Source organism: Corythoichthys intestinalis, chromosome 2 (assembly GCF_030265065.1).
Source record: "Corythoichthys intestinalis isolate RoL2023-P3 chromosome 2, ASM3026506v1, whole genome shotgun sequence".
Classification (NCBI taxonomy): domain Eukaryota; kingdom Metazoa; phylum Chordata; class Actinopteri; order Syngnathiformes; family Syngnathidae; genus Corythoichthys; species Corythoichthys intestinalis.
Genome location: NC_080396.1, coordinates 34,058,728 through 34,075,365, shown reverse-complemented (window position 1 = coordinate 34,075,365; position 16,638 = coordinate 34,058,728). Strand labels below are relative to the sequence as shown.

Genomic DNA, 16,638 nt, shown 5'->3' with positions numbered 1-16,638 from the left:
CTCTGCAGTGATTTTTTTGTCCGCTACCAAGCAGTACGATACCTTGTTGAGATGTACTAGGTGAGGATGGACTCAATAGCTACTCGGTAGAAGGTAATCATCAGTCCCTTGCCGGTGTTGTTCCTCCTGAGGCCCCTCAGAAAGTGGAGTCTCTGGCGAGCTTTCCTCACCATGGCCGAGGAGTTAGCTGACCAGCAGAGGTCTGATGACCTGAAATTCAAAGAAAACTGTTTAGGTCAGTTATTTCTGTAACACATACAAAAACAAATTTTCAATCAAAATTGTATTTTTTCAATTATTTGCAAAATAAAAGTTAACAAAAACAGCTATAACCCCAACCTCAATCTCCTAATTTTTATTTTCCCTCATTTCCTCACATACTAAATGCCAAATCTCAATTTTAACTACTTAAGAACATAGGATGTATATTAAAATTGAAGATAATGTAAATATTTACTTTTTGTTTTTTTTTTTAATATTAAAGATATAACTAACATACATTCAGAAAAATAAGTACGAATTACTTATATTCAATTTCACTCTGCATTACATATTTTAAAGATCGCGCAAACATTGACTTTTTTAAATCATAAGTAAATGAATAAGTAGCCTAACATAAATGAACAAATATAAGTCCAAAGTGCACATTGACAGCTAAGATGTTCTGAACCTCACCATCAGAGCAAATAAAACAAACTATGATAAATAAGCCACCTTAACTCTTTCCTTGCTTTTTTTTTTTTTTTTTTTTTTTTTTTTTTTTTTTTGCTGTTTCAGAAAACATGCACATTTGAACCAATCAGAGCTAACTATCTCTGGTGATCACATGTCTGTATGTCAGCCAATTGAACGGATAAATGAGTCCAGGCATTTTGCTTTGCTGTGTGCATTCGCACATTGACGTGACTCGTCATCGTCAGACTCAGATAACTGCAACAGCTGGGGAAACCTCCATGCCGTGGAATAAAACAAATAATAAATATCGGTGGAAACGGATTATGCTACACAAGCACTTTATTATGCTTGTTGTTAACACTTGTGAATGTAAATGATGTTGGTAGATTGTTTTCTTCTTCTTTTTTTTTTACATAGCGTTTTGACAGTTGCGATCATATTTTCGGAATCAAAGCACCATATACCGGAACAGCGTTCTGGCCTTGAATCTTATACCGGAACTATACGTTCCGACCCTGAATCTGAGTTCCTGACCGTTCCCGCCCACTTTCACCCCTGGTCGCAATTATTGAAAAAAAATAGTCCACAGCAAGGCTCCGACCTGCAAGGATGATCTGGCAACTGCAATCAAAGAGAGTTGGCACCAAATTGATGAAGAATACTGTTTGTCACTCATCAAGTCCATGCGTCAGAGACTGCAAGCTGTCATAAAAGCCAGAGGTGGTGCAACTAAATTCTAGAGATGTGTTTTAATTGTTATTTCTTTGTTTGTTTCTCATAATTCCATATATTTAATGGAGTGATTCTATATTTATTTCCCTGCACTTGCTCTATAAAAGTAATATTTACTGACCACCACAATGTTTTTTATTCATTTCTTTTAGTGTTTCTCAGTGCTAAAGAGTTGCACTTTTTAAATAATTCATGATTTTTTTCAAGCTTTTTATCTGAGTTTGTTCTGCATAATAAAATGTCTGAGTGAGTACTCGTCCGAGACTAGTGATTCCATACTTTTTGCTAAGTGTTGTACTAGTATTATATAAAATGCCCAAACTTTGTTTTGACTGGATGATGCTGACGTCAGTCATAATGTCCTTGCCGCCTACTTCCGCCCATCGGAAAGGCTGAATTGAACTGTCCTCGACTGTTTACGTTTGTAGCTCCCTCATTCGAACCACAGGTATTTTTAAGTAACCTCGATTTGCTTTCACGTGAGAGTAACCCTGCTGGTCTTCACTTATTTGAAAGTGCGCTGCTATCGTTAGCTCATGTCTCGGTGGACGTTTTGAATCAGCACCGTAGCTAAGGGCTAGTTAGCCATTTAAACGTGCTCATTTGCAGGCAGCTGTCACCCGCCCGCTGTAACCAAACCGCCCGGTCGTCCTTCCGTGTTTCTCCAGACGCTGTGTTTCAGGTGTCAGCGATGTTCCGAGGGAGTCCAGGCAGGGGGCTCGCTAGTTACTTTCAACATGACTTGTGACTGACTGTGTCTTCTCGACCACTATGAACAGCGAAGAGGAGTTTTACGACGCCGAGACAGGTGAGGACGGCTGACAAGACAGCTGTCAAGTCGAGTGCGGTCGTTGCATCTTTATCTTTTCATTTCTGGCATTTGGATAACACACAACGTAAATTTTACGCGTAAAATGTACATTTCAATAAAGGGCACACGTTATATATTCTACTTGGGATATACTATATGAATAACACCCTTTTCTTCAAAACTAATAGTCGGCTGCTATTGATAGCGATAGACGTCCAATCAATTTGTACAGATCGCTGCGAGTTCAGTTCAAACAGGTTGGACGGTTGTCGCCGTCAATGGCACTGAAACACGATCATTCACTGCTAGTCCCACGAGTTCAAATGTTTTGGACGTCTATGGCAACACTTTGATGTTATGATTGCAAATTTTCTACTAGAGAACTTGACAACTAATTCCAACAGTCACATGACACTGAACACAACTTGAATTTGAAAAACAGGAACTGAATTGTGTAATAAAATAAAACAGGAACTCGGGAATATTAAATCACATGCAGTTTTTAAATGTAAAAAATAAAACAAATGCAAAAAATATATCATGACACCTTTTATTCATAATACACAATTTTTATAATCTCTGATTTTCATTCAATTTCAATATTTTTGTAATACCTGTGTAATTGAACAATCACAATTTGCGTGATCATCACCAAAACATATTAATTATTCTGTTTTGATTCACTTGTTAGACTGACAAATTGTATGACTTTTACTGTCTTTATTAACTGGTCATTATGCATTTTTCTACTTATACTGATAATTGATCGAAATTTGCATCACCATTACTAAAACACATTTGAAACTTGTTAGCAAATGTTTGTGGATCTATCGCCATTAATTGGTCAAAAATCTTTTTCCTACTTTTAATGCAAGCTGATGCATCACCAACAATGCTTAATTCTGAATGACACTGTCACAGAGCTAATCATTGAACAAGATGTGTCTTAAGCTGTTGCATATTTGGGTATGAGTGTACAGTTTCAATGATTTATTGAACGCTAATATTCTTCTTTGTATTGTTATTATTAACTATGTTGTTGTTCCTGACAATTGTATGTTCCGTACTTCAGCCTAGTTGTTGGCGATAACGATAACAAATGAGCTGGTTTGGCAAGTGACATTCTTTTACTTTCAGGTCTTAATCTCATCTTTTTTTCCCCACTGTAGACCTCAATGGATTTTTCATTCTTTATGAATGGTGGTTTACAAATAAACATGCTCTGCCCTGCCTTGGTTGACAGCAATTACTCTGTATAATGCGCTGTAGTCCTGCAGACATTAGCTAGTGTCTATTGCTTGTTGTGTATAAATGAAAGTAGTCGTCTCCTTTTAGGGCTGGAGTCGGATGATTCCTTGGAGGTCAGTTTCAAGGATGCTCTGGTGTTTGAAAGCAGCAAGCATGTCAACGATGGCTCTGCTGCAAAGTACGATGCGGCCTTTCAGCGGAGGTGAGGAATCCCACATGATAGCCATCTTGTTTCACTCACCTTATGCTCACAGAATCTGTAGTGAGCCTACCCTTACAATTGAATCTCTTCATTACTTTCCTTATGTTTAACGGTTATTCTGTCTGATGATTTGGTATAGTTATTATTTTTCTTTTGATAGAAATGAATGACTTGTCGTGACTTCCACTTTAACAAATTAACTTTGTTGTTGTTTTTTTTTTACCCAGGAAAACCCTGCCTGCCGAAACAATTACCAGACCTAATTTCAGTGTGACAAGCATACTGAGGAAATGTATCGGAATGGTGAGTCATACCAAGCTTTAAAAAGCCAAAAAAATGCTTTAGTTATGGTTTGACATGCATATAATTCTTTTGTTGAAAGTAGCCTTATAAACTGACATCGACAAACATGCATTTATTATTGCACCTTTCATGATTCCTCCTAATTATGTTGCTGCAACTGAACCCTTGGTTCTTCTATATTTGGTTTGGCAATCACGTTTTTAGATCATCAGAAGGCCCAAAATAGCTTAAGCAACATTACACTGGATCAAAAATGCACTTTTTTCCTCCGCTGTAGTGTCAATGTTAATGTTTTGTTGCCGCAGGAGCTGTCCAAAATAGCCATGCCAATTGTGTTTAATGAGCCACTCAGCTTCCTCCAGAGACTCTCGGAGTACATGGAACACACACACCTCATCCACAGAGCCTGCAGTCTGCCTGACTCGATAGATCGCATGCAGGTAAGATCAACTAATGAGTCTGGTGAGTGTTAATAATATTAGCAGTGCTTTTTAAAAAACACAATTATTAGCTCATTGGCTGTCATTGAGTTAAAGAATGTTCCAGTAATAGTTGTAAATATTGTTTCCATTCATTTGAATGTGAAAAGATTTCAGACTCTAGTCTTTGAGTTGCGATTGTGGTCATAGACCAAATTGTACATGGATCACAAGGCACGCCTGTTCATTTTAACTTGTCCGTCAGATGTCAATTCATTCATTTGGAATCTACCTCTTTTCTGTGTTGCATATTATCACAACAGGTTGTTGCTGCTTTTGCTGTTTCAGCTGTAGCATCTCAATCAGAACGGACTGGGAAACCATTTAATCCTTTACTGGGGGAGACTTTTGAGCTCACGAGGTATTGGTGCAGGCTTGTGCATCCACAAAAAAAGTACATTTGGATTAGGGATGGCAATTTTGACTAATTTCCCTGCCGACTAGTCTCAGATTTTATTTGTGACAAGTCTATAAGCAAGAAAACTCGCAATTGGCATCGGCAAATTGATTTTGTTCTGTTTCCAGTTTAATTTTGCTAGCTTCTCAGTTTGCCATGTTGATAATTGCGATGTTTGTTTGTTTGTTTGTTTGTTTGTTTGTTTACTACATATTTTTGTCTTACTACGAAGAAAGAGGAAATGACGATCGGCCCGCCATGATATTTACATCATCAGCTTTTGTGCTGTGACCGGGGAACTAACCAACTGCTTTCATGCATGCTGTGTCCCGGTGTTCTGCCAAAATCTCCTACATCGGTGAAACGTGCTACATTAGTCGAATTTGACACCCAAAGTACAACCGTGCGCTCTAAACCTGTTTTGTTTATATTAGGGCTGTCAAAATTATCGCGTTAACAGGAGTTAATTAATTTTTTAATTAATCACGTTAAAATATTTGACGCAATTAACGCACATGCCCCGCTCAAACAGATTAAAATGACAGCAGTGTAATGTCCGCTTGTTACCTGTTTTTTTGGTGTTTGGCGCCCTCTGCTGGCGCTTGGGTCCAAATGATTTTATGGGTTTAAGCACAATGAGTGAGCATGGTGTAATTATTGACATCAACAATGGGGAGCTACTAGTTTGTTTTTTGATTGAAAATTTTACAAATTTTAATAAAACGAAAACATTAAGAGGGGTTTTCATATAAAATTTCTATAACTTGTACTAACATTTATCTTTTAAGTACTACAAGTCTTTCTATTCATGGATCGCTTTAAGAGAATATTAATAATGTTATTGCCATCTTGTTGATTTATTGTTATAATAAACAAATACAGTACTTATGTACCGTATGTTGAATGTATATATCCGTCTTGTCTTATCTTTTCATTCCAACAATAATTTACAGAAAAATATGGCATATTTTATAGATGGTTTGAATTGCGATTAATTACGATTAATTCATTTTTAAGCTGTAAATGGTGTTATACTTATATAGCGCTTTTCAATTAACTCGATTAAAAATTTTAATCGTTTGACAGCCCTAGTTTATATGCATACAGGCAGAACGTACTAAAAAATGCCTTAAGAAAATACTTAAATGTAGTTATATCAAATAAGGACTGTTTAAATATGCTACGTGACTAATGTGGTCAACTGCTTCAAAACTAACACAAAAAAACAATGGTTAAAAGTATTAGAGGGTAAAACAATCAAAAAGTATCTTTGAGGCAATGAAAAGGTTATAAAAACAAAAACAGTGAGTACTCGCCACTTCTAACCGATGTGCGCATGCCTGCGGATGCTTGCGCAAGCGCGCTGAGCATTGTGTAGGACGTTTCGCCACGTAGTAAGGAATGGCCGAACACCGGACATTATACTAGGACGTGACCCGGCTAATGTCAGTGTCAGTCGACCCGGGAAATTGCTTTTAGACATAAGGGGCACCTGTTTAAATCCCAGGACTTAACCAGAGTTCACAGTATGTCTGAAAGTGGCTCAAGATGCATGACGCTGCGTTTAACCGACTAGTAAAATACGAAATTTTTAATTATGTGTAGGCGGTTAAACGATTAAATAACTAGTCGCGCACATTCCTAATTTGGTTGGTATCTTATTTCATTTTCTTGTTCTAATTAAGGGAGGAAGAAGGCTACAGATTGATCTCAGAGCAGGTGAGCCATCACCCACCTGTCAGTGCCTTCCACGCAGAGTCTCTGAAGCAAGAATTTGCATTCCATGGATCGGTTCACCCCAAACTCAAATTCTGGGGTAAAAGTGTGGAGGCCGAGCCCAAGGGCACCATGACACTGGAGTTACTAAAGTGAGAACTTGTTTGTATTCATTTGGAAAGCTTTTAGAAATGTTTTGGAAAATTTGCATATGAGGATGCTTTGAGTGTTCTTTGCTGTCTTTTGGCCCTGAAGTAAGCATGCTTGAAATTTACGGCATGTTGTCTCGCTTGTCCTCGCCCGACTGAGCTTTTTAGGATTCTTACCAACAAGTCATTATCCCCTTCATGGCCTCACAGACGCTCGGAAATTACAGGATTCTAATAACGGTTCATGTAACACAACTGAAGGGTCGCTACAGCTATCCTCTCATAGTTTTTGTCTTAACTTAAATATTCTCAATAAATAAATCTTGGATTTATTATTGCTAAATTCATATAGTAATTCACGCTGAATTGGTAAATGACAACGGTATTCCACCAGACGCTGCACTTGAGTTTTTTGATCCATTTTTAATGTGTACACAATACTGTAAATTATTATGGCAATATAAAGCTGTATCATAGACTTCATAACCCAGGTAATGAAGTCTATGGCTGTATTTTTCAAATTGTCAAGATAGAAATTGCATTAAAAACAATTATGATTCAGTTCTTGGTTTGGTATGAGAGATCAATAAAAAGATTTGCCAAAATGCGAATTATTGTTTTCCACAGTTGGATTAAACCTAAAGGAAGTATAGCTAAATGGAGGATGATAGAAATCAGAAAATAAGAGGCTGAAATTGCAAGCATTTGGACAATTTCAAGTTAGACAAGATGTCCAAATGAGTATTCGATTGTTGAAAAAATTGTAACTGATAAATTCAATAATCCTTTAGTTAATGAGTACTTCTACAAGTAACCTTCCACATTAATCGATGGAGCGCATGAAAGACATTTGAATTTCAATCCCATTATTCATTAACTACACGTTATTTCAAATTGGTGATTCATTTAGTAGTTTGGCCCAAACACATCTAAAAATTTTCTCATATGTGAGTACACGTAGAGGTTTTGATTAGAGATGAGGCTAATTAGTAAGTTTTTCTAATCTACAACAGAGGTCTGAGAAGAGGCTGAAATTCTGAGGATTACGACAATTTTATGTTAAACAATGACTCAGTAGTTACAAAAAATAGATATCAATTAATTTGGTAATGTATTATCTATCAATTATTTCGCTGCTACTCAAACGTAAAAGTATTCATAACTGTACTATGAAAAAGTGATATCTATTCGGGATCATATTTTATTGGTTGAAGACAACACTTTTGCGGTTTCCCCTCATACTAATCAAATGGTCAAAGCAGTGTTGAAAAGGCTGTGACTTACTTTCAGACATAAAGAATCATACACGTGGACCAACCCAATGTGCTGCATTCATAACGTCATCATAGGAAAGCTTTGGATCGAGCAGTACGGAACGGTGGAGATAGTTAACCACAGGTACAGTGAGAGAGGATTCTTCAGTAAAACTAGAACTATTTTAAAATATCTGGCTATTGATCTTGTTTTTTTGGTAATTCAGCACGGGAGAAAAGTGTGTGTTGAACTTCAAACCGTGCGGAATGTTCGGGAAAGAGATGCACAAAGTGGAGGGTTACATACAAGACAGAAGGTAAGAGGCGCAACTTGACTGTGCCAGAAGTCGTTTATGCCATCTGGTTTGTCTCTGCTCCTTGGGCCAGTAAGAAGAAACGGTGCATGATTTACGGCAAGTGGACCGAGTGCATGTACAGCGTGGAGCCCAGGGTTTATGAAGCATACAAGAAGTCTGACAAAAAAGCGGGAGCAGACGCAAAGAAACAGAAGCAGGTGAACGGCAGATGGAATTGTTTCTGCTAAATGGAAGTCAAAGTGGCTCGGGCCATGCGTGGTGATGTGAAGCTAGTTTTTACAAGATGCCGAGTGTCAGGAACTAGTTTGGCTGCAACACTGGAATCAGTCTAAACCTGTCGCAGATGTACAGGTCAATGTGAATACACAGGGTTGACTTACTGGCCACTATTAGTGGCGATAGAGGTCCAATGTATTCAAATAATAGCAACAGACCCTACCAGTCAAACTGAATTGGCTGTCTGTTTTGTTAATGGCAGTGAAGGAGGGAATGCTAGTACATAACAGGAAATACCAATTGCACACAATACTCAAATATATCGATTGACTGTCATACTGAGAAGCTGAGACCACCTCTATGTACAATCGATCCCTATTTCTGTCTTATACTGTCTCCAGATGCCCAAGGTGTGCACACTTCAGCTAAAGTATGATACATAGCGTCTTAAAATGTAGTTTCCCAACACGAACAACAGGGATGGCATCTGTTTTCAGTCACAATCTGTGGCATCAGAGTTGGACTTCACTTGATCAAAAATATATTAAAAAACTAAACCGTAAGTTAATAGGTCCATACTGAATTTTAGCAGACGAAAGAAGATTGTTCCCATGTTTGACTTGTTTTTTTTCCCAGTCCTACTCTGGATTCTGTGAATTCATTTTTCTTTTCTTTCACAATAACATACAGTGGCATGACTAAGCAGGTAAGATAACGACATTGTATTTGGTATCTGTACTGTGCTGCCGCTGTTATGTCAGAAATGTACTGTATGAGTAGCTCATTGCCAGCACTAACCCATAATGCCTTGCAATGATATGCACTGTTGCTTGAGAAATGTGTATAATGTGTGCAAGTGTATATCTGTGACTCTGCTATTTGTAATAAGTACAGTACTTCTACATAGAGTATGATAGTTTTAGTAACTACGGTATTCTGTTTGGGTGTGTGTGTGTGTGTGCAGGAAAATAACTGTGAAGATGAGAATGCGGTTCAAGAGACTGTGACTGTAATACCAGGAAGTGCCTTACTCTGGAGGATTTCGCCACGTCCCGCTCACTCGGCAAAGGTCGACATCAAACATCCGGTCAAAAACCGGAGATTTAGTGACTCACACCAAGTCTCTTCATCTCGTTCAGATGTACAACTTTTCCAGCTTTGCAGTGACACTCAACGAGCTGGAGCCCGGTATGGAGCGACTCTTGGCGCCAACCGACTGCCGGCAGAGGCCCGACATCCGAGCCATGGAGAGCGGGGACCTAGGTATCGGCAGTCGTCATCATTGGGACGATTGCAACTTTTTTGGGATTTGCTTCTGCCATCCTAACTCGGTGTACTTACGTAGACACGGCAAGTGCGGAGAAGGAACGCCTGGAGGAGAAACAGAGGGCTGCACGCAAAGAGCGATCTAAGGAAGAAGAAGAGTGGTCGACTAGGTATCAAAAATCTCAAGAATGAAGCTTCTTTTATACTCAATGGGAATGGCAGCAATTATTCTTAAGTAGTTTGATATATTTTTAAACATAAAACATTGTCTCAAAAAATAATTTCCTTTGGAATAAAAATATACTGCGAAAGTACACGCAGTATACGAACATGTGATGAAGACTCTTTCAGTCTTCCACTAAAAACCAGGCGTGAAAGTGGCTAGAATTTCTTGCCGGAACCCCTCCAAAATAAAGGTCACCACGGAGCCAGATTTTGTTTTTTTTGGGGGGGGGAGGGGGTCAAACCTCCTAAAACCACTAAAAGGCAAAGAAAACTGCTTTTGGCATTTGTGGTTATAACCAGAGGTGGGTAGTAACGTGTTACATATACTCCGTTACATTTACTTGAGTAACCTTATGAGAAAAATGTACTTCTAAGAGTAGTTTTACTAAGCTATACTTTTTACGTGAGTAGATTTGTGATGAAAAAAAACACTATTCTTACTCTGCTACTTTGGGCTAAAGAAGAGTCCTTACATTTTTCCTCTTTATTTTACATACTAGATTTATTATTTGTTTTGCCAGCAATGCTAAGAGTAAAGACGTGCCTGGTGTATTGCTGGGGTAGCTCTACCGATTTCACCAATGAGACGTCGCAAAAATAATCGCACGACTCCATTATACCAGTCATACCCAAGCTTGCCGTTCTGTCTTCACGTCAGCCTGTTCAATCATGTGGTGCCTTTAAAGCACCGTAAAAAAATGAAGTATTTGATATAGAGCGCTGCCCTCGACATGACTCGAAAGCACAGATTTTCACATCTCTCCCAGTTTTTATTTGGCACCGTTTGACCACGGAAAACCGGAGATACGATCTTTTTAATTTCAAAATAGTAAATATGAAGGAGCGCTTCACCATTCAAACTTGGAACTATTTTCTCCACCAAAAACCAGTCATGCTCTTTGGACAAATAATGCTTCATTTATTAAATGGGTTTTTTTCTCTCTTCGGAATCAATGATTTTTATTTTTTTGTATTTCCTTGGCTTAATGTGGTTATGTAATGGGTTATTATACAGTATCATTATAGCAATAGTCCATATAGATAACTTTGTGCTCAGGAAAAAAAAAAAATACCATTGTTTAAAAAAAAAAAAAAAAAAAAGTAAAGCTACTCTTATTTGAGTAAAATTTTTGGGGCTACTCTACCCACCTCTGCTTATAACGCACAATAAAACACCGCAGGTTATGCACATGCAAGGCATACTATACATGAGAAACTGATTTTCATTCAAAATGGTATTTTTTTTCAATGATGTGCAAAATAAGTTAACAAAAACACAATTACAAATGACTTACATTATGCACAGTGAAATGGAATATATTTAAGATAATGCAAACATTTACTTTTTTTATATTATAAGGAAATACATAAGTAGCCTAACATAGGTAAATGAACAAAAATAAGTTCAAAGTGCACATTAACTATATTGCCAAATGTATCACATTTGAGACAAGCATTTGTGGACCTCATTACAGTACAAAAAAATTGTTTAAAACCTTATTGTGTTCCATCTCACTTTAGTTATATTTGTTTACTACGAGAACTGCATCTAATGTTTCAAGTATCATTTATGATACAAATTGGAGAACATATATACAAATTTTAAAAAATTAAGAATTCTATTATGTTTAAGGGCAACAGCTTTCAAATTTAAAGTATTCTCTTCATTATTTCTGGGGTCAGGCATCATAACATAGAAGATGTTCTGAACCTCCCCATCAGAGAACATAAAATAAGCCTTTTCAACTGTTTCCTTTCTCTACAAGATCTGATCAATTTTCCATTGCATTGCCCATGTTTTTCTCGCATTAATTCAGCAAGCTTATTCTTTTTTTCCCCCTTTTTTTGTCCCAGAAACATGTGCATTTGAACCAATCAGAGTTAACTATCCATGCTGATCAAATGTCCGTATGTCAGCCAATTGAACGGACAACTGGAGTCCAGACAGGGTGGTTTTCATGCGCACATTGACGCGAGTCGACTGTCTCATCGGACTCAGATACGTACACATGCTGGGAAAACTCAGTGGAACAAATAAATAATAAATATTGGTGAAAATGGATAATGCTACACAAGCACTTTATCAGGCTTGTTGTGAACACTTATGTAAATCTGATGTTAGTAGATTGTTTTCTTCTTGGAGATGTGGTGTGGGAACCTGCCAGTTTTCTTTGAACATGGAGGTATGACAGTTGCTGTCATATTTTCGGGATCAAAGCACCGTTCCGCCCCCGAATTTTATAGCTGAACGGCATTCCGAACTGTTCCGGCCCACTTTCACCCCTGCTTATAACCAAGACAAAACCTCGCTCCTCCTTGACATCTAAAGCTTGTCTCTCAGTGAATATGTATCACTTCGACATACTTCACTGGCACCATCTTTTGGAGACTTTCCTAATTAGACAGGGCTTTGGCGACATTTTGTTAGTGTTTTAGAAAGCACACAGAAACTTGCCTGGCACAGCCAGAGTATTCTCCCTTTATTTTTAAACACTGTGAGAAATAGTCTGGGACCCAGCCCATTAACGGCCTCTCGAGCAAGGTACAAAATCAATCGTTTAATTGCGTGACGTGTTCTTAACGAATAACGTCACTCTTGCGCGCCGAAAGTCGTGTCTACAACAACACAGATGGCGAACGGGAGAGCCGAGAATATGTCCGTTCCAATCCGCGATAAAACCAGTTTTAAATGACCAAAAACACATCGAAACAAGAAATTGACAACAGTCAACATGGCTCGCGCTAGCCATGTTGAATAAACTTCTCCATTCTCCGCTCACGCTAATTACTTGTCGCTTTAACAACGTCACGTCTGCCCGTCGCTGATTGGTCCACTCCGCTGTCTATTTGCTCCGCCCTCGGAATTTGATCCGCCGGACGGTCGCCAGACTCAATCGCTGGAACAGCGGTGAGTCTGGTATACCAGGCAACACCGAAACTGCTGATGTTAGTTTTTCAATGACAACTTCCACAGAAAAATGGGAATTGGTGAAACCGTGTTATGTTATTGTTGCTTTCAATGCAAACCTGTTAATAAAGCTAGTATGTGTAGACTGACACATGATACAAAATTCATTCCCAAATTAAAAACAATTTTTTTTGCTTATACCTTTTAGGTGGTTTCGGCTGGGAACCAACCCTCACACTGGTGCTGAAGATTGGCTGTACAAAGGTGGATACTTTGACAGGAACTTTGCTGACTGTCCCAACATTTACTGATAATGGAAGATGTTTTCAATTGATTTCTCTCAGCATCTTAAGATAGGTGTGAAGTATGGGGCGGTTCTGTGGTAGTGTTTGACCTGATCATATCCGTGATGGTGAATACCACCCACGGGAAAGGTTCTAGAAAGTTTACCTATCGTAGAATTTATGCCCATTATTGTTACCGTTGATATCCTCTACTAATCATAGTCCAAATAGAGTAAAAGTTACACTGCTGTCAGGATTTTAAACAACCCATGTGGGCTCTGCAGGGACATATGTCCAGCCCGTTTAAGTTCAAGTGCTAAACGTCAATGTTTCACACCACCAATGTATAAAAAGTTTTGTGAAATATCAGGGTTTATTTAAACAACACACAAGGTTTTTGCGATGTTATTAGAACATAAAATGCTGAGCAACCCGCTCTCAACACTTTTTCTCTACAAGTAGGAAACCTACAAAAGAAAGCTGCTTCCCCCCAATTTGCTTGCACAGCAAAATGTTATTGTTGCAGCATTCTGTTGTCTGTTATAGCTGATGTGTAGGATTTTAGGGTTAAGCCAAAAAGTGTCTCTGGCACTGAGGGGCATTTCATATCAAACTTAAAAGCAAAGGGATCAGGGGCATTTTTAGTTCAACCGAAAGCTGTGACTATGTAATTTATTTTGACTTTTTATCTTTTACAAAAATACCAATAATCCAGATTTATACAGGTATAAATCGTTTTCTTCTGACAACCAAGCTCCTGTGTAAGGAAAAAGGCCTGAATCTATGCAAAACATGAAAAATATAAACATTTAATTCCAACTTGTGATCACAACTGTGGGAGTGTCTATTGTATGCCATGCAAGACACCTATTGGAAAATGTTCATTTTTGTTACAGAGCATTAATATTGCCTAAAACTGCACAGTTCTATGCACGTATTGTTTGGTGAACTATCGATTTCCAAGCACTTTCAACCTCGCAGACACTAAAGGCGCAGGTTCATATGCTTCCTGACTAGGATGTTGATATATTTAAGAGTTTACATACTGTATGTTCAGTGATTATCCCTCTGTCTCAAAACACATCCACACCCAAACCAGGTATACTAAATACATTAAAATATGGACTATGAAAAAGAACAGTTCCTGTCTTCTTTGTTTTATAATATATATATTATATTATAAGCAGTGTTGTCAGTAACGCATTACTGTAATCTGATTACTTTCTTCAGTAACGAGTAATCTAACGCGTTCATTTTTCCAAGTCAGTAATCCGATTAAAGTTAGTTTCCCTAGTGCCTGTGCGTTACTGTTTTGTTTTTCCTGTGCGTTACTGTTTTGTTTTTGCCTCATAATGTATGTAGAATGAAGAATACTGTAGTCATGTACGAAGCGCATTTCTCATCGGGGGGGGGTGTCACGTGTGTTACGATGCTGTTTGAGGCTGTCCGCCACGGCGGTCAATAATATAGCATTCTGACGAGGCAGCGAGGCTAACAGTGAAAGGCAGGATATATACCGCAAATGGATGCCTTCGCTCACTGGAAATACAGTACAGCCATTACTTCACATTTCTGTCCAGTAAAGATGACAAAAATATCTCCGTGCGTTGCAAACCTTGCGCTGGCTGTAAAAGACTGTCGGCCGCTAAAAACTACATTCAATTCAACAAGGAAGCACTTGGAATTACAGGACAACGTGGAATTACAAGACAATGCGACAAAACTCGAAACAAAGTCTGTAACCAGCCTTTATGCACATTTTATTGTCAGTGTTTGTAACTATAGGCGGAGTTTTACTTTTGTGGGGCTGGGGGCAAAGTATGTTGATGACTGAAACAAAAGTCAAAAGTTTGGACACACCTAAACATTTTTACGTTTTATATATTTTCACTACTATTGTCAATCCTCTCTGAATACATCAAAACTATGAACGAACATGTGGAATGGCAAAAAAAAAAGTGAAATAACTGAAAACGGGTTTTATATTGTACATTCTTCAAAGTATCCACCTTTGAGGTGTCGCCAAACTTTTGGCCAATACTGTATATATACATATATATAAAACTGTTCAAGCTCAGTTGTTGTTGGTTGCATTTGAAAGCTTAGGTTTACAGATATTCTAAATACCCCTCTTGCCTCCAACATGTGTAGTTTTGGCTTTGCAAAGCAAAAGCTAGTGTCTTAGGTGCTAGTCACATGATCTGCTCGGAAAATGATTTTGACCCATTATGAAATACGTTGTAGGATTCTTGTTCATTTCATTAATTTTTGTTGTTTGTTTTATTGCTTTACAACTTTTATAGACAATATTTTAACAGCTGGGTCTTTATTTTAAAGGGGAAGTTCAGAAATTTTGACATTAGGCTTTATCTTGGAGTTAGCGGGGGTTTATTTAGTCGTTGGAGTTGATTTGAACACATTCCGTGCAGTTTGTCAGTTATTTGTTAGCTTCAGGGCTCCGGGGTGGCTAGGCTAGCGCGAGTCAATGGTGGTTGAAATCAACTCCATTGACTAATTAGACCCCCGCTAACTCAAAGATTAAGCCTTATGTGAAAAATTCAATTACATGCGATGACATTTTTTTGTTGTCATTTTTATGTTGAGGCAGCAAAAGGATAAAAATTGGTAAAAAAAAAAAAAAAAAAGTAACTGACAAGTTACTTTTAAAGTAACTTACTTTGATAATAAAGTAATCGGTGAAGTAACTAGATTACTTTTTAGCGGTGTAATCAGTAATTACTTTAAGTAATCTGTGACAACACTGATTATAACTACCAGAGCCAAATGAGATACAGTACTTCTATCACTGAAAGTCAACATTGTTAGCAACTCTTTTAAGTTTTCACTTAACCATTTCATGCACGAATGATGGTTTTTTTCCCCCCTTCAATGTTTTATCCCTCATATTATGGCAGGGGTCTCAAACGTGCAGCCTAGTGGCCAATTACAGCCCACGGGACAATAGTTTGCTGCTCTTGTTACCGTAGTTTGTTGCTCTTCTAATCTTGTTACCTCGCGTTGCTTATGTCTTTGGCTGCCATTGATGGCAAAACACGTCCAATGCCTTTTAAAAGTAAAAGGAATTGGACGTCAGTTTTCAATATCAAGTACGCGTGGTCAGTGGTGTAGGATTGGTTTTATAAAATACGTTATTATAAATTCCTACATTTTTTTTTAAGAATATGCAGCTGTCACCTGAACGGAATTTATTTTTAAAATAAAAAGGATTGATGTTTCGGCAGCAGCAGTTATCACTGTGTTCTCTACCAAACCTGAAACGACATATCTCGGCCAATCACAATGAACCACGTGATCATGTACTCCAATAACAGTCGTTGAACTGCAAGGCCCGTGACTCATCGAGACCAATCACGTCTATTCACGTGACCATGTAACCCAATCATCATCCACCTGAAGGACGTCAGCTATTCTTCCGTTTCGATAACACAAGGACTGT

At 38.1% G+C, this 16,638-nt stretch overlaps 2 protein-coding genes and 1 long non-coding RNA gene across 4 annotated transcripts in view; 2 read left to right on the top strand and 1 right to left on the bottom strand.

The window, feature by feature from the left end:
* Window positions 1-908: 908 nt before the first annotated feature.
* LOC130912307 (uncharacterized) overlaps window positions 909-16,638 on the bottom strand; it is a 16,289-nt gene continuing 559 nt past the window's right edge. The window contains exons 2-3 of the long non-coding RNA XR_009062591.1: window positions 9,840-9,906; window positions 909-9,757 (exon numbers count right to left, since the gene is read on the bottom strand). This is a non-coding gene — a long non-coding RNA (uncharacterized LOC130912307). The remainder of the gene's footprint in view (window positions 9,758-9,839; window positions 9,907-16,638) is intronic.
* On the top strand, window positions 1,736-14,332 carry LOC130912284 (oxysterol-binding protein-related protein 2-like). The gene is made up of 14 exons (XM_057830260.1): window positions 1,736-1,855; window positions 2,076-2,215; window positions 3,554-3,668; window positions 3,896-3,971; window positions 4,277-4,411; window positions 4,714-4,811; window positions 6,533-6,715; window positions 8,003-8,110; window positions 8,193-8,282; window positions 8,353-8,479; window positions 9,463-9,567; window positions 9,638-9,761; window positions 9,844-9,934; window positions 13,106-14,332. The coding sequence occupies exons 2-14, from the start codon at window positions 2,179-2,181 to the stop codon at window positions 13,206-13,208; spliced, it is 1,392 nt and encodes a 463-aa protein (XP_057686243.1). The 5' UTR covers window positions 1,736-1,855; window positions 2,076-2,178; the 3' UTR covers window positions 13,209-14,332.
* The window catches only part of adrm1 (ADRM1 26S proteasome ubiquitin receptor), a 17,089-nt gene continuing 16,943 nt past the window's right edge, over window positions 16,493-16,638 (top strand). The window contains exon 1 of one of the 2 annotated variants that reach the window (XM_057830268.1): window positions 16,493-16,638. The gene's annotated coding sequence lies outside the window, so the exon portion shown is untranslated. The other variant, XM_057830266.1, reaches the window with a different exon arrangement.

Coding starts and splice junctions, on each gene's coding strand:
- LOC130912284 (XM_057830260.1), top strand. CDS start 2,179: ATGAACAGCGAAGAGGAGTTTTACGACGCCGAGACAG. Junction 6,716..8,002: donor ATGACACTGGAGTTACTAAA/GTGAGAACTTGT, acceptor ACTTACTTTCAG/ACATAAAGAATCATACACGT. Junction 8,111..8,192: donor GTGGAGATAGTTAACCACAG/GTACAGTGAGAG, acceptor TTGGTAATTCAG/CACGGGAGAAAAGTGTGTGT.